Genomic DNA, 27,279 nt, shown 5'->3' with positions numbered 1-27,279 from the left:
AAAGATATAAGGATAGATAGATTTTATTATTACTCTCGTTATGGTTAACTCAAATTATACTTTCTTACTAGTATCTTTACTTAATAAGATTATTACCTATTAGTCTATAGCAATATAGATTAGAATTGTTAAACTCTTCTTAAGTACGCCAACTCTACTGCATCGCCAGATAATTACCTCACGGAACACTAACGTAATACTCACCTACCTTAGTGCGGACCAGGATAGAGAAGTATAGACCCTTACCCCGTGTAATATATAAAGCTAATTATTATATTAAAGTAGAAAATACTTATAAGAAAAAAGATGTCAAAAAAAGACAAACTACTTTACCTTTTTTAATCACTGGTTTAATGTGAGGTATTAGGCAATTCTGGATATAGTAATAACTAGAGTGAGGAGTATTAGATATAGGCGTTTTTATAACGACTATATCTGATCTTCCGCCTATCCAGGTCGCTGCCCAAATTTAAATAGTTATATCCCGAGCTATTTTAAAAAGTATAAATAGTAATAAAATATAAAACTATCTTTATAATATTAAAACTTATTTAAATAATATAATAGAATAATAAAAAATTAAAATAACTTACTAGTATTTCTAGTAGAAACTAGATTTCTACTAAGCCGTTGATTTCCTCGTTTTCTAAAGTATTCTGAACGAGATTCGTGTCCCCGTTGTACTCCACACTTATCAGAATAGATAGTCTTAGTATAATCTTGATTAGTAATCTGAGCTAGGCTCTCCTTAGCCTGTACTAGTCTCTTTTAGGCTTTTTTAGCGTTTAAAATTGGTTTTTTTGTCGATTTATTTAACGTCCAACCTTCAGCCTTTAAAACCCGTTGAAGCGTTCTAGTTGAGATATCTAGATTATTTTCTTTTAATAATCTAGAACTTGTTTTCTTAGGGCTTCTAGTTATGTCTCTATTAATAACTCTTTTAGCTCTTATAGAAAGCTCTAGATTTCTTCCTCTTTTAGCTCGTTCTTAGCAGATTTTTATATTTTTTTTCTTTTTAATCCGTCGAATAGCGTCGTAGATAGATTATGGTTTTTTTTGGAAATAATTTGCAATAGATTAGATTGGGATTTTAGCTTGCAAAAAATGGTCAATTTCAGCTTCAAACTTAGAAAATTTCGAATCCATAGTAGAGAAATAGAAGAAAAGAAGGTATATAGTAAGAAGATATTAATTTATACTATAATGTTACTAATAAATTAGTCAGATATAGCTTACGTAATCAACCTATTAAATTATAAATCTTCAGCTTTTAAAAGATATATATTAGCTATATCTAACTAAGGTACATATATATAATGATTATATAGTCTAATATACTATATATAGAAACTATAGTATAATATCTATTTAATAAAAAGAAATTACTATTTTTAGTTCTTAGTTTTTTTTCTCTTATATTTTTGGTTTATTTTAGCTAACAAAAAGGCTGACTTACAGTCACTTGACTACCCTATACTAAACTAGGACATATTGGCTTTAAAATGCATTAACCCGTTTTAGGATAGTTTTTCTAGTTATTAAGTAATAAATGTTTAAAAACGACAACTTTTTGGATTTGGACTTTTTTTTGTCACCCCACTGTAAGAGATATAATTCATGATCTAGTTCTGCATGACGTCCGAGTATGTCCTATAGTGTGGCATTTCGTGCACGTTGGCGGCGCGCGCTGGCGTCGCTCACCAGTCTGGTTCTGGTCACTGCCTATAACTAACCTTTCTGCCTCTGTAGTAAGCTGCTGAGCCTGCTGCACCTGAAGCACCCCGCTAGAAGCGATATATTAACGGCGCCGGTCTTGCTTTTATTGTTGGCGCTTATTAACTGTACGTAGCTTCTTATTCTTCTCTGTAAGTATTGTTGCTGATTGTATTGTAAGCTGAGCGCTCTTAGTAAGCTAGCGTATAGTAATGCTTATTAGACTCTCTGACTGCTGGTGTAGTCGCTCCTAGAGATAGTGTATCTGCTGCTAAAGCTGAGCTACTGTATGCGGTGTTTCTGCCTGCGTTATAGCGTTATTATCTATAGTTATCTATAGTAGAGACGGCGTGCGGACAACTATAAGCGACGATAGGACACGCTCAGGATAGAGAGGGACAAGGCCTGTCGCCTAAAAGCCTGCCTGGATATTCTGCTGCGTGAAGACTCTCGGCCAGATCTATGTATAGATAGTAAGAAAGTCTATCTTATTAACGTGGTGGACGCCTTAGCGGGCGAGCTCCTCAATCTCACGCCCATATGCGCGCTTAAGAGGCGAGAAGCAGCTTATATTAAGCGGCTGGAGGAGATAAGACGTATAAGGCGGCATGCAGAGAGTAATAATCTTGCTCTCAGTATAGTACTGGTTGAATTCTAGTATAGCGTGGCTGCTATAGCCATCTAAAATAAGAAGACGATAGACTTCAGCTATACGAGACGCTGTATGTCGGTTAAAGTGCTTTACCTACTCTACGCTAAGCTCGTCTGTTATCTAGCTATTATCTAAGACGCCGATAGTCTATTCTAATAGGAGGTCGTAATACCAGCTACTCTAGTGGACTTTACCACACAGGATTATAAAAGGTGGAAGAGACCAGCCAGACGCGTTAACGCACTTAATTACTATTACCCACTCACGATTGCCTGGCTGTACAATAACTGCCCAACCAACTCTATTAGAGCTAGTTACGACTTTCGACGTTGCAGCGACGCCCATAGCGAATCTAGTCTCATTAAAGTTGTAGATATCCTGGTCTAAGACGCCGTACGCCTAGCGCGTCTCCTCTACTAGCTTAAACCACGCTGTAATTGCGATAGGATCCTTATACCGGGCGCGCTGGCTATAGAATCTTCAACTCTACTTTGTCTAAAGCTCTAGCTGGCTCTGGATAAAGCGCGACACCCAGCATTTACCTATAGATAGTAGAGGTGGATTCTAGCCACGCGCGGCGAGTAGAGTGTCTGCTATTTATTATACGTTAATAGTATGTAGTGGAAATCCACGTTAGTTAAGCTCTAGTATCCACTAAATAAGAGACTGCTCTTTAATAAGTAATAGCTTACGCCTAGTAGACGCAATCTCTAACCGTGGCTGGACACCGCAGAGACGCGTCTAGAGTGTTAATTTTAGCACGTTATACGCTTTCGCAAGAGAGTAGATAGAACTTTTTAGATTATTATAATAGGATGCGATAGCAAGGCTTAGTCTACCCTCACAAGAAGTCTGTATAGAGCGTTATTGTCGCGGCATTATAGTGGTAGTATAGAGCGTCGCGTTAATTTTGGTGGGGCGGCTAGCTTACTAATACGGCCAGCTTACTGATAGAACACGTTAACGTGTTAGATCAGTAAGCTGGGCAGATCAGTAAGCTAGGCACCCCAAATCCCACACAAAATGGCCAAAACGGCATGTTAAGATCTTAACCACGCCTGCTTTGTCAGATAGCCTGGCCTTATATAGAACCTTTTATTACTCTAAGAAGGTCTTATGTAGAGTATTAAACTACAGAACCTAGTCTATCTGTAAATATTGCATTTTATGGAAGATTTAGAGGCTAAAAGTTTGTTTCTTAGAAACTACAAATGGGAGATATCCTATAAACTAGAATATGCTTCGTAGTAGCGATAAAACATTATATACAAGGCCTGGCTATCTAATAAAGTAGATATGGTTAAGATCTCGACATGCCGTTTTGGCCATTTTGTGTGGGATTTGGGGTGCCCAGCTTACTGATCTGCCCAGCTTACTAATCCAACACGTTAATCAGCTAATCTCTTACATAATCCGGGTGCTCGGCACGATACTCAGATTCTTTAGTCCACCAATCCCTAAACAATTTATCTATCTATTACGTCTATAGCTACGTAATCTACTACTAGATAGATTCTTCTAGAATCTAGTACAGCTAATATATATAGTAGTAGAATAGCTAGTAGATAGAAACCAGAGCAGATTACAAGAACAGACCAGACTACTAGATCAGATTTGTAACGATGTTACAACTTCGCCATGTATCGGACCAATCCCAGAGCCGGATCGGAGGTAGTACTCGCCGCCCTCTTCATCAACCACTCGTTGTGAGGTCGGATCCGATTCGGATCCGACTAAGATAAGTATATAAGGAGACACTCCCTGTAGCTAGCTCTGTAGACTTTTGATATCCTTTCGTACAAGGCCTATAGGTGTCTATTCGAATTAAGGCTCGTTTGATGTCCCACGCACTCCCATATGCCTCTGAGTGACACTACCGCCGATACTGATCCGAGTAGTCTTGCCTGCGCCGTTACAAGATTAATCTAATTCTTATCTCTCTTCCCTAGCATTATTTCTCTCTTTTCACCCTAGAACCTATCGATTCGCTACCTCTGAGTCTATCGCTAGACAAGTAGACGACTCTACCTCTAAGCTAGCTATAGAACAAGTAGCACCCTCCTTATTCCAACACTATATACATTAACTCTACTAGCGTAAGAGACTGCTATATAGAAGCTAAAAACGCTGTGTAACGCGCGTGAATTAGAAGTATAGACTATACTTGTTTAAAACTATATATAAATCTAGTAAAGGTCTTCTATAACTTCTCTAAAAGAGTAGATATAATAGTTAAATAAGAGAGCTTAGTAGATTACTTATTATATAGTATTAGTATAGGAGGAAATAAGTTACCTGTAAGACGCTATTAAAGTATTAATAAAGCGAAAAACTCATAAGCGGCACTATATATAGATAGAGAGGTTCTAGATAGTTAATTAGGTAGCTAATTAGATCGCTAAGGTAGAAAGTAGTAGCTATAATAATAGTATAACGTCTATAAAGAGAGTGCGTAGTAAACGGCACTGCGGGCGTTATAGCCAAACTAGATATAAGTCTTATACTTACTAAGTAGAATTAGAGAATATAGAGAATAGCGACGCGTCTAATAAATAATATCTTATTCTACTTAATGCTATAAATTGTAGTAGTGTTGCGCAATACTAGTATAAAGATGTAATGGTATAGGGAGGTGGCCGAATTACTGGGGTGGCCGAGCCACTGGTGAAACACGTTATATTCAATAAGGAGCTATCTTTTGTACTTACGTAGTGTTTATTGATTAATTAGAGAAAGGTTATACTAAAGTATCTAAGCGCGTCATCTAAGCGCTGCTCAGGCGGTGAGAAGAATCCAGGTGCTCTGGGTGACACCTGGATTCTGCGCTCGTCATCTGAACATAGTTCGGATGGCGCGTACGCAGCTTAAACCGAGATCTCATCGAGGAGCTATCCAAAGGGCGTTCAGCCCGTTACATCACCCCCTGTATATAGTTAGATGATCGACAGCCTTGTTTCATTTTCCTCCTACACGAACTCAGAGACAAGTATTTTTGTTATTTAGTCATGTAAAGGTTGGTCAAAAAGTAGACTGATGGATTTGGCAAAGAGTCACTGATGCTCATGCAAATTAGGTCAAGTGAATAGTGCATCAATGAAGCAAGCATGAACAGAAAGTAGGAGGGTCGGATTCAGCCACCAACGTAATTTGACAATCGATACACCAGGACGACATCCCGTAGGCATTCCGCGGAGCATGGACACAGCACGGAAATTGAGTGAACAAGCCCTCAGCGTCACCTTTGCTTGGACTATGGTCGCTTATGCATGAATTCTGTAGGATTTTCAATCGCAGATGCAACAGATTTGGCAAATCTTCAAATGGGGTTTTTTTCGTAGAGCTTCCAAAGCGTTACATAGGGTTCCTGTACGACATCTAGATCAAAAATCTAGCAGAAGTCTAGTTTTCTGCATCTTATCTGTTTTCAAATAGTATGCACTTTCAAGATTTCGATTCTCTCACAACGACATTAGCGAAAGCGCGGTGTGGAGACCGGATTATGTTTGGCTCAGATTAGCCGCATACACAAACACGTGGGTACGATGCGTTGCCGTTTGAGAGGAATTTTGTGGAATGGTGCAACGGTGACAAGAAGCTGGCTTAAAAGGCCTTTCGCGACAACGCTCGAGAGCTATGGTAGGCACCCAGTTGACTTAGTGTTTCGTCAAGGGTCTAACTGAGTCACTTTGTTCTTTCTAAAGTAGTGATAGAAATTGGCCTGGGCTTGGATTGGGATAGTATCGATTGTGCTAGAAATAGAAAGAAATCTATTAATCTATAATAGTACTAAGACTATGTCTGAACTCTATCAAAAGTCTTAGTGACTCTTCTCCACCCCTATCTAACTCCTCGCAACTCTCAAACATCTCTACTACTGCTGACTCACTACTGTAGACAGAGCTGCATTTCTAGGCGGTGCCGTTGTAGGAAGTGTTAATGTTTCGGAGCCTTGTGGTAAGTGTCTCGATAGTCTTCCTATGGCAGCCATCCTGGACTGGCACACCGTTGAAGCGGTCCTGAATCCACCTCATGAAATCAACCATTGGTGCGTTGTTGTTAACGTCGTGATTCGAATCAGGGTAAAGCAAGAGGGTAGCCTTAGAGTTAGGGAAAGATGAGCAAGTCTGGTTGAAGTCCCATTCGGTGTTGTTGGCATAGGTAAGTGCATCAGTGATACCCTGAACAACTAGCATTGGCGCAGCGAGGGCATGTGGTCCGGCGCCATTGAAACGCTTCTGCCAGTCGACGACTACGGGAAGCTTAAGCCAGTCAAGGCTCTTAAATAGCTGCGCGCTAGTCAGGCCTGCAAAGAGTGATCGGCCTGCAAAGATACAGCCTTGGTTGACAAGAGGAACTCGGGCTAGCGCAAGGGGTGTAAGGTGATCCTCAATACGAAACTCCTTGGGGAAGAGACCAGCAAGCGACTGCAAGAAGAAGACGGATACCGCATCACCAATAGGTCCGCCATTTGCTCGTCGGACAGATTCAGGGATCAAGTCGAGTGGACGGAGCGCTGGTGAGTTTGCGACTGAGCCAAGAAAGTTGCCTGCCTTCTTGAGTTCGTCTTGGTCGGGCATTGCAAGTCGCTCATTGGTTCTCCATGCAGTCATGCCGCCCTCGCTGTGGCCGATGACAACATAATCTTGAGAAAGTAGGGTTCCAATAACTTTGCGGGCAGCGACAAGGCTGTAAGCAACGTCGGCGGCGTGCAGAAAGCCAGCCTCGTACATAAAGCCCTGAGGGATATCGGATCCCTGACCAGCGTAGTCTGGAGCGATAACGGCATATCCAGCTTGTGCCAGGTAGTAGGGTCCCTGCCACTCGTAGTACAGGTCTTTATGATTGGAAGGCGCACAGTTTCTCGTGAACCCTGCTGTACCGTGTGCCCACACAATAGTGTTTAACGGCTTGCTTGGATCGGGCCTGCTGTAGGGTAGAAGGACAAATCCACTGGCTGGAATAGGCTTTCGGTCGATATCTTCGGTCATATAGAGGAAGCGGGAAAGAGACATTCCAGAAGGTATAGTAAAGTTGGTGTTTACTACGGACTGAGGGAAGTCCTCCCATCGCAACACATCACCAGGTTTGGCACCGGTGACATTGGCAGGCGTGCTGTAGAACGCTTCGGAAGATACGTTCTTTGAAACCATAGAGCCAATCTCGGCCGCAACAGCTGGTCGAAACGCTGCTTGACATGCGGCATTGCAAGATTCCTGAGCATGGCCGAGAGTGGCCTGAAGGCCGAAAAGGGAGAGAGTAGAAATCTTCATAACAGAAGAACGAAGGGAAAAAGCGAGTGTTGTGTTGGTGTTCCGGAGCAATTCAGATACCGAGTAGTACGAGAGATTGACAGAAAATAGCTGGCTGAGCTGATGTGATATCATTCAAAAGCTGTTAGGTTGTGCTCTTTATATACATTTCAATCGTCATTCTTACAATGATTACATATTTTGGTGGATCTGCTCAGGAGGCTCTAGTGACTGTGCAGCGTATAGCGGAAAGACATGCTGTATCCAGTTAGTAGGACTTGGCATCATTAGTCATTAATGCGTATAGACATCTATTCGTCTGTGCATAGTACTTTTCTCACATACGCACGCCGAATTCGATAAAAACAGAACGGTAGGATATCGATAGGACCGAAAGTGTAGGACGTGGCCTACTTTCCAAGAACGCCAAGCTTCTGTGGAAGTGAAAAATAAACTTTAATCCCAAGGATCTGTCCCTGATTGTCGATTGGCTTAGGGTAAGCTTTTATTTGTAGAAGGATACATGGCGTACTACACCTTCTTACACAAGACAGAACATGCAGGGGCTTGGTTGGGTCATTATGGGGGTGGTTTGGGATATACCAGTCCAAATCTGCTAGCGTTTTGCTCACAAACAGAGAACAGCTTCTCCTATTTTGTCTCTTGTCGTAACGCTTTAACTATGCTTTTCTTGGCTCAATCTCCAGGTGATTGTAAATAAAAATGTTCAAGCGCACACTGCTCCCTCGCAGGATGTCGCAAAAACTCGTAAGAAAATGGCTGTGAAAGAGGCTCAGAATTAACGGATAATACTATGTTTAACAGATAATTTGAGTGTAGAAAAATGACTCATGCGGCATTTATTATTTCGACAGGGACTCTGTCTCTCGCGGAACTGAAATAACCGGACAACACCAAACCACCACCAAAAGTAGTCACTTTGGACGCTAGATCTCAGCACAACAACAACAATGTTTGAACATATATAAAATATTCAAAGTATTACGCTATACGATTCTAATAGCTATCTAGATCTTAAGGAAGTTAGACCTTATGTGCAAAGTTGCAGCTGCGTGTCAAGTTGATCAAGTGGTAGAACGCTAAGAAACTAGCCCTTTCGCTTGCCTGAGATGTCCGCCCATTTCGCTTCCGCGAGAGTCTGTGTGTTCTGTCGTATGTGAGAAGGCGCATGTTGCTAAGCTATGACCAAATAGGTATGTACTGCCGAATGTATTACGCAAAACTTTCTTGACACCCAGCCTGCCATTCTGTTCTTAGAAAAATAATCTTATACGCTCTACGCCAAACAGATTCAAGAAATTAAAGTCACAGTTCAGGCGGATATAGATGGCTCAAGTCGTGACACGCTAAATATGTGTTACTAGTTACATTAGAGCTGGTTGCGGCAGGCGACTCTGAATAGTTTTGGTCATGATATCAGGAACGAGGGTAAACATAGGCTACTGACCTCCTGTGCGTTCAGTGCGCTGTGAAAGCTTGCAAGTACTGCGAAAGGAGAGTAACGCCGTTATGTATGTAACTTGGCTGACAAATAGGTACTTATCCAGACACGCAGAAGCCAGTTCCTATAAAGCACTCCATGTTAAAGCCCCTACATGCAAATTCGAAAACAATACATATGAAAAATAAAACTGGGTATCTGCATACGAGTCTCCGCTCGAGATTAGACCGGAGCACCCCAAGCTGCGCGCAGGCGACGTGCGAGCTGTATGTCCTTTTGCTGAATGGTGACGCGCCTTGCGTGAATGGCGCATAGATTGGCATCATGGAATAGGTTGACCAGGAAAGCCTCAGTAGCTTCTTGCAGGGCCATAATGGCTTGGCTCTGCCATCTGTTGGGTCCTTCTTCGCTTGTGACTGTTTGGGCGATTTCACGGACCTGGACGCGTTAGAAACGAGGTAAATGACTTGTCACGGTTGCACGCTTACAAGACGCTGGAAAGGGAGCTTCAGCAAAAGCAGGTCAGTTGACTTTTGATAACGCTTGATCTCACGGAGAGCCACGGTACCAGGCTTATAACGCTTTTTTGCGCGATCAGGCGCAGGTCCTGGCGCTCCAACTGTGCCATGTCAGTCACTGTGGGTGCGCCCCTTGGTGGCGTGGCTTTGACGTACGTCGCTTGCCAGACTCCCTTCTATCACCAATACTAGCTCTCCCGCCTCGCGATGGTCGCGCTTTGTTGCGCCTGACGGGAGATTTCGGTGCCATGTCGAGTTTCGTAGAGATGTTGCGCCAACTGCTGAAAGCGAAGTGAGCGACGACGGGGTCGCGAGAAATGTATGCGTTTGGATGGGATTCGAGGTTGGCGCGTACACCGGACGCGACGCGAAGCCGCCAAACTTTGGCTTTGATTGAACTGGCGCACTGCTGTTCGGATGTGCTAGATGGCTAGGAATGGATGCGCGTCTCAGGAACACGATAATCTAGGACAATGAAAAAGGGTTGCTGTATCGGATGGGCTTGTTTGCATTGCCAGTCGTTCTCGCGTTACTTGGTCGCGTCGCAGTACTGGGCCGAGCCGAGGGGCTGGCACGTGTGGTTGGTGCGCGGTCCTCAATCTGATCTTATCTAATCTGAGCGGGTCGGATTAGATTAGATTAGATCAAGCTAGCGCTTTCGTCAGCCATGGTTCACGTTACGTAGCCACATATGTACGTACTTTTCCTTCACTCTCGGACACGAGAGCGCAGCGGTTGCTCACCGACACCTGTCCTTTCGCTTCTTACGCAGCTTCTATATGCTGGAGCTCTTCCCTTCATCATCTCTATCTTTGCATCGCCAGTGTCTCTAACTCCAAAGAAAGTGCAATCTGCTTGCCCCGGCCAGTCATAGACAAAATGGCCAACGTGCTGCAAGGCGGAGATGGTATGATGGGCGGGGTCGGAGGATTTCCGCTCGAGCAGTGGTTCTACGAGATGCCTGTTTGTACTCGCTGGTGGATGACTGCAGCGCTAAGCGCGAGCGTGCTTGTGCAATGCCACATCATCTCACCCTTCCAGCTGTTCTATAGCGTCCGTACTGTATTCTTCAAGAGCCAGGTGCGTTCAACTTCGGATCTAAAGCTAGCCATTGCGTACTGACATCTGGCAGTATTGGAGGCTTCTCACCACCTTTTTCTACTTTGGTCCGCTCAGTCTCGATCTCCTCTACCACATTTTCTTTCTTCAACGCTATGCGCGACTTCTGGAGGAATCTTCTGGGCGGTCTACGGCACACTTCGCCTGGCTCCTCACTTTCGCATCCACGCTCCTCCTCTGCATTGCGCCCATGTTCTCCATGGCCTTCCTCGGCTCTGCTTTGTCCAGCACCCTTATATATATCTGGAGTAGGAAGAATCCGGATACCATGCTAAGCTTCTTGGGATTGCTGGTGTTTAAGGCACCTTACCTTCCCTGGGTGTTGTTAGCGTTTTCGTTGATCATGCACGGAACCGTGCCCAAAGACGAGATGTGCGGCATTGTCGTAGGTCACAGTATGTGTCCCCATGGTTTTGCCCCCATTTCTTCGTTGTAGAGCTAAGTTTCAACAGTATGGTACTACTTCAACGATATCTACCCGCCTCTACACAACAATCACAGTCCCCTCGATCCTCCTGGATGGTGGATTCGCATGATCGAAGGGCGCCCTACTCCCACCGGAGACCCAACCCAGGATGAGCATCAACCAGATATAGATATCGATGTACATGGCGAGAACAATCAGTAGACGCCGCATTGGTCCATTGATCTCCATTTAGGATATGAGCATTTCCACTTGGAGCCTGCCGAACGGTTGTGGCTTGAACTACCTAGGATATCTTCTGGCCATCTCTGCCCTGCATGAACCCTGTGCATATTCACCAGTCGTTCCCTAGAGACCTCTCTACAGGGAATTGCTGTTCGCGCGTCGTCTTTGACTTTGTGGCACCAGTTCGTTCCAGTAAAATGTCGCAAGGTAAAGGCTGCAAGGTCATCCAGCATGCGTCTGCTTTGGCAGATGTGATACTGTTCTGCCCAACCTAGCAATTACATTCACAAATCTACTGCTAGTTCAAGTCTTGCAAAGTACCTTTGAAGGCCATGATACTATGGAAACGGGTCCAGGAATTAGCCGCAAATATGCTCAGCGCCACTCAAGAGAGAAAATCTTCCCCTCTCTCAGTGTCTTCCCCACTCCCCTCGTTTCCCAAAGGAAAACCTCGGAGCTCCAGCTACCTACATAACCCCTTCGGAACCTCATATTTCTTACCTCACGACCTATTCTGCATCTCACTTTTGGACTTACCATCAAGCCTCTGATAAATCGCAACCTTCCTCAACATTTTATGGGCCACATCGCACTCACATTCCTCCTCCAGCAAGAAATCGGATCGATACCATCGGTTCCATGAGGGTGGTAGTGCTTTGCGTGCTTTGACTGCACCCATGCTTTGGGCTATAGGATTCACTTGTCTCATGCGGTTTACCTACACCATTACACCGAGGAAGTTTACTTTATTTTCATCAAGACGTCCTTGATATGACTAAGCGCTCGAATGGTGTGCATCAAAGTTTGTATGTCAGGATCATTGCGTTCGGGGAGTGCATTCACGCGTTGCTCTCCTTTCTACGCGTTCACCAGGCACCTCACATACCATCAGCTGTGATCTCAATTTACGGGAAGATCGAGCATGACAAACTCCACAAGAAGAGGAAAGGTCAAATTGAACGATTCATGGCGACGGATGGATTGGCAGTTTCGCCTAGGTCCACACAGCCAGCAAACTGGTCTGCCACATCTCTGCAAACTCTAAATCTGATACATTTTTTGCGACAGTCATTTGGAGTGTACCGAGCGAATAGGGGCCCTACTTTCTCTTTTATCTGAAAGCATCAGGTCGGGAAAAGAGGCGGCGGGTTTGCGACTTGATTAGATTTCCTTATCGGATAGCCGAGATGAAGGGAGGTGGCCATAGCAAGTGACCAGGGCCAAACAAGACGAATCAGGTGTGGTGTGGCTTTGGTCCTGGTGTTGGTATAGCCATCAGAATGCAAAGTGAGTGTGCAAATTGATCGCGCAAAAGGTTGTGCGAGTATACACTGTGTACAGTAAAGGAGACTGAGGGATGAAGTGACAATCATAGACCTTGATTGTGGCGCATATCTTACAACGCGGCTTGTTCCAAATGTGTAGCGCTATTTTCCCCGGATCCCAGGGTTGAGAAGCTCGGGCACTGCGGGACGATTAGTCATCCGGCCGGTGTTTCACCCGAGCTTGCTACATAGCATCAGGCTCCCTGTCGCATCCACTCTCACACCCTACCATGACCCCGGACGACGCACCTTTGAGCGCCTTCAATGGGCAGACCACCAGCAACACGGGCGTGCGACAGGTGCCACGCTGTCAAGGAAAAATGTAGACGTGTCCCCGGCCAGAGTGCCTGCGAACGTTGTCACCGACTGCAGAACACATGCCAGAGCCTAAGGCCAGTGGGAACCGCTGGCCGCAAGCCTCGTCACCACCGCCATGAGGGGAGTGCGGCAGCAATCCAAGTACGTCGCGCCCGTAGCGCGAGCTCTTCTACGGTCTCGGCAGCAGCGTCATCAGTCAAACAGGGCACTACTCCAGCGAGCCCTGCATCGGACATAGTCTCCCTACCAACATCTCCAGCTAGATCGGATATAGTGTCTACACCCAGGACTCTTTCTATATTTAGCGATATGAACGAAAGGGAGTTGTTCATTGTTAAGTGCATATCACAAGGACGACCGCAGATTGAGCAATTCTTGATAGCACCGAGCTTCCTGGTAAACCATCACAAGACTTTTGCACGGCACCTTCATAACGCAGCGCCATGGGTCCACGACGCTTTGATAGCAACTGCAGCTCTCTTAGCTTGCGAGTATGATCCTGATCCCTCCTCCGAAGACAGGGCTATCGGCCACAGACGGGCGGCTTCCGCGATGTCCACTTTGCGCTCCGTCAAACCTCTCGATCCTGGAGACATATCCGTCATTCTACTGCTAGCAGTGAGCGCACTCACCTTCGCATTGCATATATCCGGAAGCGGTTTGGCAATATGCAGACATGCTCTCCTCACCATCAAGCCCATCTACGACTCGACTACTGTGCTTGATTCTGAGTGTTCGGCATTTTTCATCTGCCTGATCTTGTCAGAGACCGAGGAATGTTATCTAATAGGCGAGGTGCCCACACTCCGGTTCAAGATGGAAATTACGGACGGCTCTGTAGATCGTTATGTGGGGATTGCTGCGCCAATGCTACCCTGCATTTACGATATTTGCCAAGTCAGCTATCTGTTGCGTCAGGATGAGAGACCTAGCAATTCTGAAATTATGGGAATTATTGATGCAATCGAGTTGGTCGTCCACAAATGGACGCCAACACTGCCCGAGGGATGCGCCAGTCGTTTCTTGCAACAAGAAATGGTGAGCCTATTGGCTCAAGCTAACATCTTCCGCTGGTCTGTGCTCCTCATGATTCACCGGCTGCGCTATCCTTTCGGTACAGAGTTAGCGGCAGGCACAGCACTGTCAGAAGCAATACTCGAAGGATTGCGTTCAGCGGTTCGGCATACCAAGCGATCCATTCCGCACATGGAGATGGCGTATATGGTCGCTTGTTTTGAACTCACTGATCTCAAGGCACGTCAAATGGCACTTGAGGAGATTCATATTTTTATTGAATTTTCGAGAAAATCAAGAATCAGGCTAAGAAATCAATTGACTGCACTTTGGGCAATCAAAGACATTCGAGGACAAGTACACTGGTGCGACGCCGTCTCCTGGCTTCCGCATTGAGTCAAATTGTGAAAGGCAAGACTGCAACATTACATAATGATTCGAAGGCTTTGGATAACGGCGTACAAAGCAAAAGGCGCCTACATTTTACGAGTGCTCTCCCAGTGATCGGAACGCGGGTTGTCGACGGGCCATTGCTTCGTATCGCTTGGCAGTTGAGATCCGGAACTTCTTACCCCATATGATCAGAGGAATGGGGAGCAAAAGGACAATCAGATTAAAGGCGGCCGTGATGATTGAGACATTCTGGATGCCCATAGCCGTAGTCCATGGAGTGAGTGTGAAAAGGATAATGACGGAGAAGACATTCCTGACAAAGGTGACGCCAATCATAATGTCTCCGAGAATCTTGAAGATGTCAAGTTAGTGTCTGCAATGTAATTGGGAAGTTTTAGGCGTCTTCTCACCTCTTGATAGCAGTCCGTCACGTACGCAAGTGCGACGCCACTAGCAAGCACAAATGTGAAGCCAAACATGCCAAAGCCCACAGCCATGGCAATCCAATGCACACCCTGCAGAAAATGTCAGTGTCTTCTTATCAGCATCAAAACAATCAACTTACGTGAGCCAAAGAGATGCCAAACAACAGAACGCCGGCCGGAAGGATCAAGGCGGATGCAAGGCCAAGCCAGAGACGCATCTCAGGCTCATAGATACCCCCGTTCCGTCTTGCGAACCACATGATGGACCTATCATTGAGCCAACCAGCGGCAAAGAAGCCGAGAAAAGAGCCAGTGAATGGAGCCAAATTCATGAGACCGACACCAGAAGGCCCAAAATTGTAAGGGGGTTGGATGAGATACGTCGCCTGGGTAGAAGCCATGAGCGCCAAAGACGCTAAGACGGTTCCATAGGTAAGGGCTGCATAGGCGACGGCAGGAAACATGCATAGCACGACCACAGGTTGGTAAAAGTGGTGGCGAACAGAATAGTGCGAGGTGGTTAGTAACGTCATACGCTGGAGGTAGGTCTTGCGTGGCAGAGTTGGGTCAATCCTAGATTGTATCCTTTCCATAGCAGTGTGCTTGACGTCGACCTTTGCCGGCTCCAAGTCGGCATCCGCGGTTTTAACGTCATCTGTGCTAGGGACGTCCCGGTCGAGGGCAACAGTCTGGCCAGAGAGAACGGGAACGTATTTTGACTCTTCGAACATGAAGATGATGAGAAGGAAATTGACAGCAAGGAAAATGGTGCACCACCACCAGATCCATCGCCATCCCTGCGATTGGACCACAAAGCCAGAAGCTACGGGACCAAGCGTGGCACCGACCGAGGTGAAGATCAGGTACCAAGCATTCATGGTTCCGTGTTGGTGGACAAAGAAGAGATCAGCGATGGTGACTTGAACAACGGCCTCGCTGATGGCACCACCCAAGCCTGTGATGAAGTTGCATCCAATCCAGTCGCCATAGCTTTGCATCTTAGCTTGCCAAATGACACCGGCTAGCTGGAGTGCGGAACTCATCAAATATAGAGGGCGTCGTCCATACTTGTGCACAAAGGGCATGAAGAGAACGCAGCCGATGGCCAGGCCGGCTGAGTTCATAGCAACTCCTTGGTTGAGCTGGTCGATGGAGAAATGTAGCTGCGGGATGAGCTCGCCCCAGGATGTAGAACCAACTTGGAGCTGTACAAAGGTCCATAGTACGAAAAAGCCGACTAGTCCAAAGTTGATCATCTTCCTTATCTGGCTCCAGTTGAGGGGATCATCGGGATCAGAGGTGGGTATGGGGTGCAGGATGACTTCAGTCCTGGAGCGGGTCACTGTAGACGAGTTGTCAGCACTGTGTCTTCTGGGCAAGGACTTGGGAAGTCATACAATCCTCCAGTCGTAGGGTACCGGGCGCCCAGAAGGACTCATCGCCCTCACCGTGAACGGTTGATTCATTCATGGCGGTGAAAGGAATACAACGAAGAGAAAGGTACTAAGACGACGGGACCGTGTTCCACACAAACGGCGCGTCTGGTAGGCGCGATGGTTTCCCCACAGCGCTGGTTCGTCTGGAGCTATATATGTATGAACTTACGGCCCTTCTCAAGAGTCGCCGAAGCCAAGGGGGCTGGTATGTGCCATTCCCCGGATTCTGCATGGTGGATGCGCTCGGACCTACTTCGGGCCAATTATATGGCATGGATTACACCGGCTTGGCCCCAACGCCCATGGGGTACGCAGCGACAAGCTAACGAACTATGTGCCGGCGGGACACGACCCGGGGATACACCTTGCGACCGCTTCAGTCTCTGCGCGTCAAATGTGTCTTGTCTTGATGAGTGAATCCTTGCATCGTGTTAGCTTCGGATGCCTTCTACGGCATTTAGAATATTCTCCGCCACCATATATACTTGTTGAAGTGCCCTGCCGTGCTCTGGTATCCATACATATTTCCTATTTGATTCCAAAACATGGCCGCATCTACTACTACTACTACTACCTCTTGGGAGTCGGTAGTCGCCGCGAAGCAGCAATCATGCCGTGATAAGCTGCCAAAGGAATGGCTGCTTCCCTCGTCTATCTTGCAGACGCTTCAGACGCCGCTTGAAGATAATGCAAACCGTGTAAATGACATGGACATTCCACGCAAGTCGGGCATATTGACCGAGGAGGAATTGGATATTACCGAGAAGTATACTGTAGCTCAGCTGCTATCCAAATTGAAGAGCGGTGAACTTTCTGCGCTAGACGTAACACTTGCCTTTTCCAAGAGAGCAGCCATTGCACAGCAACTTGTAAGCTGCAATTGCTCCTACACGTTGAAGCCCTGATATCTGATAGACGGTTTTTTTTAGTTATCGTGCCTTACGGAAACCTATTTCCCTGAGGCACAAGCTCGTGCCAAGTTTCTCGATAACGAAAGAGCACAAGGACGCATAGTAGGGCCGCTCCACGGCTTGCCAGTTAGCGTCAAAGACGGGTTCCATGTTGCTGGTTCAGATGCCAGCATTGGCTTTGTGTCTTTCCTGAGTCATCCCCTGTCTGAAAAGAACTCGCCCCTTGTCGACATTTTGCTTGAACTTGGAGCGGTCATTTATGTGAAAACGAACCTCCCACAGACTCTCATGGTAAGATTGATTCATCAGTCGACATGTGGAAATTCCATGCTAACATTCAGTAGACTGCAGACTCTCATAATAACATCTTTGGACGCACACTAAATCCAGTAAACACCAATGTTACTGCTGGCGGGTCCAGTGGCGGCGAAGGTGCGCTAATGGGCTTTCGGGGGTCTCCTTTGGGCATTGGTACAGACATTGCAGGTTCGTAACTAGAACGTTCTAGTATCTTGCACCTAGTTCCCGTACTTACCATATCATCTAGGCTCGATTCGCATCCCTGCTCTATGCTGCGGAACGTATGGTTTCAAGCCAACGACTTGCCGCGTCCCTGATGGCGGGCAATCTTCCCCAGCCCTTAGCGGCATGGATTTCTTCAAGCCTTGTGCGGGACCTCTAGCCAACGATGTCCACGCACTAGACACCCTGTGCAGCTCAGTCGTGTCAGCTCGACCAGCGTTGTATGACTCGACTGCTCTCGATGTGCCTTGGATGGATCTCTCTGGATCTCCAATCCCGGAGAAGCTACGTATCGGTGTTGTCTCCGAAGACCCATCCTTCCCATTGCATCCACCAGTCAAGAGAGCTATGGCGGAAGCTGTGAGGCTATTGGAGGCACAAGGCCACTATATTCACAAGATTAGTGCGCCTAGCGCCCATGTAGCCGACGCATTGGCTGTCGCCTTTGCTTACTTCTTTCTTGACGACACCCCCCCAAAATATATTGCCGCGAGTGGCGAACCCGTGGTGCCATCCGTGAAGCAAAGTATGGAAGCGTTCCACGCTTTCAAGAATAGCTTTCTTGATGACATGGCCCACCTTGAAGGCGTCAAGAGAGTGGCTGCGCTCAATGTAAAGAGGAAGATCATCGCGGATGAGTGGAGGTCCCTGTGGAAGGAGCAAAAGCTAGATGTTGTCATCGGGCCGTCGGCGCAACATACTGCAGTTCCGCATGACACGTATGGCCTGCCGCCTTACACGTTGTTTTTGAACGTGCTTGACGTAAGTGCTCGAGAAGCCCTGCGCTCCTGTTTGACGACGAGGAAGACATATGCTGACAATCGAGACAGTACCCCGCATGCATCATACCATTCGGCAAGTCATCTAGCAAACTTGATCCTGAGCCTCTTATCATGGGCCCTGGTCAGTGCGGTCCGAATTGTACGTCTATCCTTTTTTTATTATCATGAGACACGTGTGTTATGTGCAATACAAGCTAACAACCATTTCCAGACGAGCCCGAACGCATGGACAGCTTACCAACATCGGTACAAGTCTTTACTAACAAGATGCGCGATGAGGAGTGTCTTAAATTTGCAGCAGTCATCGATGGAATCTTGAACGCAAAATGAGTTTGACCAATAGCAAGTGTTGGAGGAATGCCGTCGGCGTCATGGTTTCATGGTTAAATCGAGACCAACCAAGTAGTTTTGGATTTTCAAGCATTGTTTAAGCTGCATCTAGAATCAGTCCTATTAGTTCATCAAAGTCCTGACTCAGATACCTTGGTTCCAAGTGATATGTACATTGCACGGCAAGATTTGCTGACACCGGTTATTGGTCTGTGCGTCTTGTAGGGGTCCAGTTCAGCCTCAATGCGCATGCGAAGAGATTTGCGTTCTGTTTGAGCGCAGGTGTATGCCGCAGCTAGTCCATTCCCAGGACTATTCTGGTTGATCATACGTACTAAAATGCAATGATAAGCGCGGGAGGATTGTGGCTGAAGGACCCAATCAGCAATCCATGTTCCCTGATCCGAGGTATTAACGTCGTAAAGTCACGTGTACCAGTGCATTTTCCTTGCAAATAGAAACGAGCCCTGAGCCGCGCAGCCGTAGTCGGGCGAATAGCAACAGAGCCGCACCAGGAGTCGGAGAATCAGTTGTATAATCCCTGCTGCCCTGCATACAGGGGCAGGGCGAAGGAGATAAGCGTCGGAGAGGCTTAGTGGTATTTCGCTAACAATACCGGAACCATCTTGCGCTAGGAGGTATGTGGCCAGCGTGGTCAAGGGGAAGGACGACGACATACGCAATAATCTGTGGGGAAACCTTGCCATAGGGCGGGATAGGGTGGCCCGTCATGAGGGCAATGACGAGATTCACACGAGTATGGGGAAGCTTGTGGGGTTGGGGTGAGCCGGCACTTGAAAAAGGCTGTCACCGTTTGACTTGCCGAACCGTCCAAGGCTGTAACTCCCACAAGCGTGGCGCATGTGCAGATCATGCGGCAACCAAGGCAATTACTTTCGGCTCTTTCATGAGGGGTAGAGCATGGAAACTGCACTATTGTCGCTCTAATGCTCGTTGCTGGTCCTTGCAGCTGTCCAAAGCATCGCTTGCGCTCGCAACGGATCCGTGCGGCAAATCTCACTGCACACAAGCGCTTCCCAGACTATCTGTGCCACTTTGTCATGTTTGGTCATCAGTAAAGGCTATCGGCCCATGGCCCTTTTCAAGAAGCTAGGTGCTTTGGTACGATTTTGTCCGCAGGCTAAGTCTTATTTACGCTGTACTGGCAATCCAATACGGGCAAATGTGCATTTTCATGCCAATGTCCAAGGGGACAGAACTCGGAGCTGCGTCGGCGGTGAATAAATGATAAAGGCCGCAATCGGCCCTGACACATGTTGCATCTAATATCAAACAATATGTGATGCATTACATACATTCCGTGGCAAGGGTATAACAAACAGAGCGTTAGGCCTCCATTTCGGAAGAATAGCTAGCATTGGGATATTTATTGTATGCATAGCCCATACATACTGGAATGTACGAACGCGGAGAGGACATGACCTCTGTTGCGGAACAGGGAAAAAGCTAAACAGTGTTCAGAAAAGACCTACTTCTAGGGGACTGGCTAGCATCGCTCTCAACTTCAACAGTGACTGTACTCGTTTGCATGATATGGTCATCCGCATACGTTGCTTTACTACTACTAGCTCCACCCATTTCTTCATCAACCAGAATGCCCCTTTGACTGGAGCCATCGTTTTGTTCTTCCTCGTCTATCGCAGTCCAGCTCCCCTCTTTACCCCTTTTCACAGCTCGTACGGTCGTGGTGACGGTTGAATGCTGGTATCTGTGCAATCGTGAGAGTGGGACAGTGGCATTGTTCCTCGCGCACGATCGCCCGTACGAAGACATTGTCTCCTTGAAGAAAACGCGAAGGACGGGAATTGATCCCCCGACGATGGCAGTGCCAATCTCCACGACGGTCCAGATGACAAGGTCTTTACCGTAGTAGGAAAAATCCCATTCCCGGAGCTGTACCACATATACACCTTTTACAATGGCGCAGATACCTGCACTAACGGCCGTATTAGTATGACAATTGCTAACAGTCTGACCATGGCTACAAAGCCGGACAAGTACCCACAGCATTCCCAAGCTCATTGCAATACCCACTCCAATTTTCTCGCGAGACTTGAGCTGCAGGTTCCATATGAGAAACCATGGCAATGACGCAAGAACAAAATCGGTCGAAGCTGACCAGGCAGCATTGAAGATGCCGTATTGGATTTGTGACTCAGCAGTCCAACAAACGTCATTAGACGTGTCCCATGTTACCTCCATATGCGGACACTGTATCCAGGGGCCCACAACACTGGGGATCAGGGTGAGCAAAAGGGCAATGATGCAGAACCATGCAGTGAAGTGCAGGTGGCCTGAAGTTAGGCGTAATAAAGTAATACCAAATGACATTTTGGAAAGTGCTGCGGCAATGCTCGATACCATAGATATAACGGCAGACCCCAGGACAATGATTGGCCAATCTTTGGTTGGAATATCATTGAGCGGCTTTCCATAACCTAACTTGACGCCATATTGGGTGGCGACTGCTTGTAAAAGAAGCAGAATCTACTCATCTGGGTTAGCAAAGTGCAATAGCGAGGTTCCACAGCAGAAATTCGACTTGCCCACGAGGTGAGGAGAACATGGTCATCCCACCACAGACCTTGTCTGCGAGTCACCTTGGCGTAGAATCTGAAGCCCAAGAAAATACCACTGAAGATGGTGAATACCCATGATATTCCCAAGATCAGAGGGCCATGATTTGGGATCTCCATTGGTAGCCAGGTTAAGCCGGAAAGCCAGCAATGACGATTAACTAGAACAAGTATTCATTAATCCGCAAAAAGATGGCGAGCATGGATTATGGGCTGGGCGTAAGCGGAGGCTCGAAGAAAAAAAAAACAGGAAAAGGAGATGGGAACTGTGCAAGCATAATCTCCCAGAAGATTGCGCTGGTGGCTCTTCTTGATAGTCGGATGGGGAAGACAACCATGTTGATTTTCTCCGAGGCACGGAACAGAAAGGAGATTATGGAAGCAATGGGATCCTTGGTGAGGCGTCTAGAATACGGCGCGGCGTGTTTAGCATTGGTGCGCTAGGAGAATTCTAGTCGAGCCATGTGCCCTAAGCAACGTTGCGAGCGGCTGAGTACAAAAAACACGGCGTGAGCAGCGAGGCCTGTCTATATACATAGAAGCATATTTACTGTTGGGCCATGTATACGGGCACCAGAAACCAAGAGTCTTTGGGGGCCAGCATGCAGCATGGTGGAGCAAAAAGGCGCTTTCCAAGCATTGGATGGCCGGAGATGACAAGCGTACTAGTAGATTGGTTATTGCGGGCCGCCTACGTAAGTCAAGAAGGACTGGGAAACCCCAGATTAGAGCATTTACGCGATGCAGGTCCGTTCCATTACTTAACCTAACCAGTTGGCCTAGACCCGCGATGCCAATGATAGCAGCCGGATAATTTTTACATGAACACTTGCCTGTGCACCCGTATTGCGGCAAGCATGTAGGTCGATTGGGCTCCGCTTGTATTGTTACTCTGGCTGCTGGGCTGCATCAAGCTTTTGAGCTACTATCAAAGGACAGTTCGTTTATTAGTGTGTGCGAAACTTAGGCTTGCAGAAGGCGGCGGCCAGCTCTAGACATGCCATGGCATCGCCGTCACACTGGCCACGCGACAGACTACCTAGATAGCGGCGGCGGGAGCGGTGTGTGGCCGGGATGTGTTGATGGTGGATACCTCGGACTGGAACGTTGGGAGCGCGTCATGGTCGTGTAGTGCATCAACCATGTGGGTGCGCGGTGATCTAGCCAGGGTCTGGGCTGATCCCGGAAAGCTTGGTATTCCGACCCCATCCACCTAACACGCTCGGACGCCTTGCCAGCCGCTTGTATACACCACGCATACACACGTACACTACACACATAAACATTAAATGCATTCAAACTACAATCGGCAGATCCATTGTCGGTCCATCAATGGCAGTCGCTCCTCTCTTCAATAAAGCATGTGCCGTCTACCGGGGCATCCCCAGCAGCATCCCGCCCTACGACTTCTTTGTGAACTGGCTGAGCTTTTCCTGCACTGCTTTTTTGACATCAAACCCCTGTGTTATACTGCCCCTCCGTCTTCTCAGTTCTATCTCGGCTTTCACCTCGGCCACAATCTCATCCACTACCTTTTCTGGGTCATCGGCAATACCCAAAAGTGGCATCTGGTGTTGACTGCCGACACCGGACATACTATCTGCTGACGCAGTCCTAGCCAACCTTTCTTTCCGAATTTCCTCTCGTGCGGCCTTCTCGATCGCAGGGTCATCAATTTGACTGGCTGGTTGTGCCGGTGGTACACGGGCAGCTTGGCGCTGCACAAGCATCTTTCGAAATGGAAAAGAACGGGAGAACAGGGCATAGGACGCTGCGACGCCGATAAGTGCGTAAAAGTAGACGCGTGCCCAAACTTTGATCGTGTCTGAGAAGCCCAGCAAGATGAAGGGGGCGACGACAAAAGCAAAGACGGTTTGTGTCAACACCATTGTAAACACATCATAGTACCGCTTCGAAGGTAAGGGCGATTTGCCATCAGGAGTCAAGAAAAGTGGACGAACCAAGCGGCGACCGTCTACACATGGTTAGCATGCCTCTCAATTAAAGTTTTGTGGGGAGACTGACTCTTTGCAGCAGTCTGTACAAATGCCGCTAGCACAAAGGCCAGGTAGTAGCCAGGGTAAAAGCCATGCCAGAAGGCGCTCGTAACAAAGGTTGCCAAGGTAGCTCGAAAGCCGGGCTTCTGGCCCTTTGGAGTTACGCGCAAGTACATGTAATTCTTCAGCCACGAGTTCGTATTAATGTTCCAGTAGCCAAGGTAAGCTCGTGCATTTTGAGCCTTCTCAATCTCCAGCGGCATAATGTTGGTGAGACGGTCCCATTTTGGTCGATGTGTCTTGGGGTCTAGACCATTGTAGCCGATGCCAGACAGGATGCATGCTCCTTCTGACAAGCTCCACACGGCATAGTACTTCATACGGGTAGTAAGTCCGAGCATATACAACTGCCACACCCTGCGCAAGAAGGTGTAGTGCATCCACTCGCCACCGAGGTAGAAGGCGGGGTAGTACCAGCTTGAGAACTTGATAAAGGCAACTAGCCAGAGTGTACCGTACGCAGCTTTGATGGCAGCCGGCACTCCGCTCCGAGGAATCTTGCGCTTCTTTCGCGTTGGCGGGGCCCGGGAGGGATCGGTGCCTGGCGGGAGGGTGAACATGGTGGTAGATATGTACTGGCTGTAGTCGGCATAATCGAATGCAGGACCAGCCATAAGACCTGGGAAGAAGAAGACGTAGCCCGTGTAGTCGAGGAGACTGGGCATGGTGCAGATGGCGTGTTCGCGTTGGAAATCAGTGAGGTCCGAGTCAGCAAGACGGCCGTCTTGCACGTTCCAGCAAAAGGCGGTAAGCTTCATCACCATGACCATCTGGGCACCGGTTATGTCAAAGACGGAGGGATTATTGACAGCCTGGCGGTAGATGTGGTTGACAGACATGTGGCCCATGAGGAAGACGAAGCCAATCCAGGGCATGTAGGGGGAATGGATCTTGGATGCAATTAGGTAGGCACCGCCCGCACTGATGAAGATTGTTCGCAAGCCAGCCCATAGGTCAAAAAGACCAACTAGGTAGAACATGGACACACTAGATCTATGAACAGGGTACTATAAGATACATGGATATGTCATACGTACCTGATGACGAAGAGGTTCTTCTTCCATGGGTCCTTGTCAGGTATCCTCTTGAGTACAGCCGCAAGTGGATATGACAGGTAGAAAGAAAAGACGAGTTTTACTAGCCAAGGTCAACCATGGGCCAAGCAGATATGATGCTGAGGCTTCTCACGCTCGTCTGCCGAGTTCCCAAGTATGCTGGCAGCATACTCGAATGCTTCACAGTTGGTCAGTGCAAGTGTCAGCATTTGGGCTTCGCCAACACGTACGAGCATTAATGTAGGGCAACATGGTGCCGAGTGGGAGGGTGGAAAGGAAGAGGTGCTACCCAGGGCAGAGGCGGATGGAATATCGGACGAGAAGAGTGGTATTATAGATAATATGCCATCTGGGTAGTGGTAAGGACAAGTGGACGGGTTGGAGTCGAGCAAGGTACGAAATGTGCACATGGCCAAGGGATGCGCAGAATGACGTTGGCGTACTCAGTGGTCGTGGGCCCGTGGGTCGTGCGGAAGCGCTCGACGCTGAGTGGCTGGAGGCTTTGCAGTGCGGATAACCCACGCGACATCACCACATCACGACACTGCGCCATCGACGAGCAGGCAACAGGCTTTGCGAGGTAGACGGTCGCCATGAGCTCGACATACAACCTCGAGCCCAATCCTACGGCCAAGGTGGTGCTGCACACCACCGCCGGCGACCTGGAGCTGGAGCTGTTCGCCAAACAGACGCCCGTCACGTCGCGCAACTTCCTGCAGCTGTGTCTCGATGGCTACTACGACAACACCGTCTTCCACCGCCTGATCAAGGGCTTCATCATCCAGGGCGGCGACCCCACGGGCACCGGCCAAGGCGGCCAGAGCAGCTACGATGGCGAGCCTTTTGCCGACGAGTTCCACAGCCGCCTCAAGTACACGCGCCGCGGGCTGCTAGGCATGGCTAACACAGGCACCAAGGACGACAATGGCAGCCAGTTCTTCTTCACTCTCGCCCCGACGCCCGAGCTGCAGGACAAGAACACACTGTTTGGCCGCGTGGCCGGCGACACCATCTACAACCTCATGAAGATGGCCGAGGCCGAGATCCGCGACGGAAGCGACGACCAGCCCATGTACCCAACAAAAGTCACAGGCGCAGACATTATTGTGAACCCATTTGAAGACATGGTCCGTCGGGTACAGACTGCTGCACCCGCAGAGGCAGAGACCAAGAAACCCAAAAAGCCTAAGAGGAAAGCCGGCAAGAATGTCCTCAGCTTTGGAGACGACGAGGACGCCGCTGGTTCTGCGCCCGTTGCGAAGAAGCCCAAGTTCAACACCAAGCTAGTCAGTGCAGGCGATGAGAAAGCACCATCCTCCAAACCACCAGAGCCAGCAAAAGCTATGCCCATACGCAACTCATCTCGCAACTCGCCTCGCAAATCGCCTCACAACTCTCCCTCGCTACCTCCTGAGCCCAAGCCTGCACAGAAACAGGCCCCCAGGTCATCTCCTGCGCCCAAACCCCGCTCACCCCCACGAGAATTGTCGCCAGAGGCCGAGAGACAAGCAAAGCTTGACCGCGTGAACCAACAGATTGCCGACCTCAAAGCCTCGATGAAGCGGAGCACACAAACTCAAGATGCAGCGCCTGTCAAGAAAAAGTCTCTGCTCGAAGCCATGGTACCCTCAACAACCACCCGCGGACGCAAGCGCGGTGCTGGCGGAAACTCAAAAGACGAGCAATCCTCGTTAGACATCTTGGCGCGCTTCAAATCCAAACTCGAGGCTGCAGAGCCAGCCACAATATCCAAATCGGCCACTTCAACACTGCCCGAAAACACGCCAAACGAGAATGGGGACGGACATGGCAACGGTGGTGACCAAGACGACGAGGCCGCATGTGACCTGCATTTCATAGTAGGCTGTCAGTCGTGCAAAGCCTGGGACGCTCAAGAAGACGAGGGTTCCGACGACGATGCAGGCTGGATGTCCCATTCGCTCAGTTTTGCAAAAGACAGACTAGGCAAAGACCTTGAATGGAAGCGGAAGAACGAAGAAGAACTGCTAGTCATAGATCCAAGGGAGGAAGCAAAGAGACTCAAAGCCCAAGGTAAGGGCAAGAGAGAATGGGACGATTCCAAATCCAACAAGATAAGGCGATGAAGTAGCCATGTTGCATAATAAAGCATTTTTGAGCAAAGAGTTCGTATTTAACTAGGGCTTGTACGCTCTTTCAAGTCCCGCTTGGCGTTGACTATAAAAGCATTTATACCCAATTCATATCGATTATTCAGCGTCTTAGCTGTTTCCTAGACGTGTGTTTGCTACCTATGCTCTTCTCCATGCTTAGTCGCTTATGAAAATATATCTTTCCAACCATCATTCGTTAACTAAGACATATCGCGCCATGGCATAGACAGGCAAACGTAGTGAGTGTTCCTCTTCTATGTCATCCCTTTGTTACCACGTGCTGCCGGCGTGAAGACGGGAAAGTGAGAAGGCAAGACTAATGTTTTGCTATTCACTTTCACTCACTTGCACGAGCTATCTGCCGCCTGTATATCTTCTACGTTCTCTTTGCAGCCAAGCTACACCACAACCACACCACTCAACTCTCACTGCAATTTGAGATATCTTGCGCATATCCACTCCAAGAATCTTTCGATCACCAGTAAAGTAAGTTATGACCACCAGCGAAGCTTATCAGCTTCGCACGTTGCAGTTGTTGCGCGGGAGCAGTCATCCTGCACAGCGCTCAAGATAGCTTCTTGTGGCAATGCATTCGTCTTGCCTAGGTCGTTCTAGGTCGT

The 27,279-nt window shown here is 48.0% G+C and overlaps 9 protein-coding genes across 9 annotated transcripts; 3 read left to right on the top strand and 6 right to left on the bottom strand.

Annotated features, from left to right (window-relative positions):
• Positions 1 to 1,603: 1,603 nt before the first annotated feature.
• COCSADRAFT_34397 (uncharacterized protein) lies at positions 1,604 to 3,404 on the bottom strand (the record flags this gene model as incomplete). The annotated part of the gene is made up of 6 exons (XM_007698418.1): positions 1,604 to 1,784; positions 2,061 to 2,118; positions 2,248 to 2,458; positions 2,555 to 2,764; positions 3,128 to 3,217; positions 3,372 to 3,404. 6 exons carry the CDS (start codon positions 3,402 to 3,404, stop codon positions 1,616 to 1,618), a joined length of 771 nt encoding a protein of 256 aa, XP_007696608.1. The 3' UTR covers positions 1,604 to 1,615.
• A 2,684-nt stretch (positions 3,405 to 6,088) lies between these two features.
• COCSADRAFT_34396 (uncharacterized protein) lies at positions 6,089 to 7,732 on the bottom strand. The gene has a single exon (XM_007698417.1). It carries the CDS (start codon positions 7,633 to 7,635, stop codon positions 6,274 to 6,276), a length of 1,362 nt encoding a protein of 453 aa, XP_007696607.1. The 5' UTR covers positions 7,636 to 7,732; the 3' UTR covers positions 6,089 to 6,273.
• A 1,238-nt stretch (positions 7,733 to 8,970) lies between these two features.
• Positions 8,971 to 10,159, bottom strand: COCSADRAFT_111524 (uncharacterized protein). Its single transcript, XM_007699026.1, has 3 exons — positions 9,751 to 10,159; positions 9,565 to 9,695; positions 8,971 to 9,514 (listed from the first exon to the last, which is right to left on the bottom strand). Exons 1-3 carry the CDS (start codon positions 9,842 to 9,844, stop codon positions 9,299 to 9,301), a joined length of 441 nt encoding a protein of 146 aa, XP_007697216.1. The 5' UTR covers positions 9,845 to 10,159; the 3' UTR covers positions 8,971 to 9,298.
• A 314-nt stretch (positions 10,160 to 10,473) lies between these two features.
• Positions 10,474 to 11,341, top strand: COCSADRAFT_168788 (uncharacterized protein; the record flags this gene model as incomplete). The annotated part of the gene is made up of 3 exons (XM_007699025.1): positions 10,474 to 10,674; positions 10,727 to 11,108; positions 11,166 to 11,341. 3 exons carry the CDS (start codon positions 10,474 to 10,476, stop codon positions 11,339 to 11,341), a joined length of 759 nt encoding a protein of 252 aa, XP_007697215.1.
• Positions 11,342 to 14,266: 2,925 nt separating this feature from the next.
• COCSADRAFT_34391 (uncharacterized protein) lies at positions 14,267 to 16,443 on the bottom strand. The gene is made up of 4 exons (XM_007698416.1): positions 16,235 to 16,443; positions 14,989 to 16,179; positions 14,823 to 14,938; positions 14,267 to 14,763 (listed from the first exon to the last, which is right to left on the bottom strand). Exons 1-4 carry the CDS (start codon positions 16,305 to 16,307, stop codon positions 14,503 to 14,505), a joined length of 1,641 nt encoding a protein of 546 aa, XP_007696606.1. The 5' UTR covers positions 16,308 to 16,443; the 3' UTR covers positions 14,267 to 14,502.
• Positions 16,444 to 16,762: 319 nt separating this feature from the next.
• On the top strand, positions 16,763 to 18,962 carry COCSADRAFT_197371 (uncharacterized protein). Its single transcript, XM_007699024.1, has 6 exons — positions 16,763 to 17,142; positions 17,203 to 17,475; positions 17,529 to 17,670; positions 17,732 to 18,468; positions 18,537 to 18,627; positions 18,700 to 18,962. The coding sequence occupies exons 1-6, from the start codon at positions 16,819 to 16,821 to the stop codon at positions 18,816 to 18,818; spliced, it is 1,686 nt and encodes a 561-aa protein (XP_007697214.1). The 5' UTR covers positions 16,763 to 16,818; the 3' UTR covers positions 18,819 to 18,962.
• Positions 18,963 to 20,285: 1,323 nt separating this feature from the next.
• COCSADRAFT_197370 (uncharacterized protein) lies at positions 20,286 to 21,535 on the bottom strand (the record flags this gene model as incomplete). Its single annotated transcript, XM_007699023.1, has 3 exons — positions 20,286 to 20,775; positions 20,845 to 21,326; positions 21,386 to 21,535. The coding sequence occupies 3 exons, from the start codon at positions 21,533 to 21,535 to the stop codon at positions 20,286 to 20,288; spliced, it is 1,122 nt and encodes a 373-aa protein (XP_007697213.1).
• A 1,008-nt stretch (positions 21,536 to 22,543) lies between these two features.
• COCSADRAFT_188292 (uncharacterized protein) lies at positions 22,544 to 24,932 on the bottom strand. The gene is made up of 5 exons (XM_007699022.1): positions 24,758 to 24,932; positions 24,661 to 24,705; positions 24,510 to 24,609; positions 23,441 to 24,459; positions 22,544 to 23,390 (listed from the first exon to the last, which is right to left on the bottom strand). The coding sequence occupies exons 1-5, from the start codon at positions 24,777 to 24,779 to the stop codon at positions 22,816 to 22,818; spliced, it is 1,761 nt and encodes a 586-aa protein (XP_007697212.1). The 5' UTR covers positions 24,780 to 24,932; the 3' UTR covers positions 22,544 to 22,815.
• Positions 24,933 to 25,066: 134 nt separating this feature from the next.
• On the top strand, positions 25,067 to 26,813 carry COCSADRAFT_34387 (uncharacterized protein). Its single transcript, XM_007698415.1, has one exon. The coding sequence runs from the start codon at positions 25,121 to 25,123 to the stop codon at positions 26,630 to 26,632; it is 1,512 nt and encodes a 503-aa protein (XP_007696605.1). The 5' UTR covers positions 25,067 to 25,120; the 3' UTR covers positions 26,633 to 26,813.
• Positions 26,814 to 27,279: the final 466 nt, after the last annotated feature.

Source organism: Bipolaris sorokiniana (genome assembly GCF_000338995.1).
Source record: "Bipolaris sorokiniana ND90Pr unplaced genomic scaffold COCSAscaffold_3, whole genome shotgun sequence".
NCBI lineage: Eukaryota > Fungi > Ascomycota > Dothideomycetes > Pleosporales > Pleosporaceae > Bipolaris > Bipolaris sorokiniana.
This window is presented reverse-complemented; position numbering and strand designations above follow the sequence as displayed.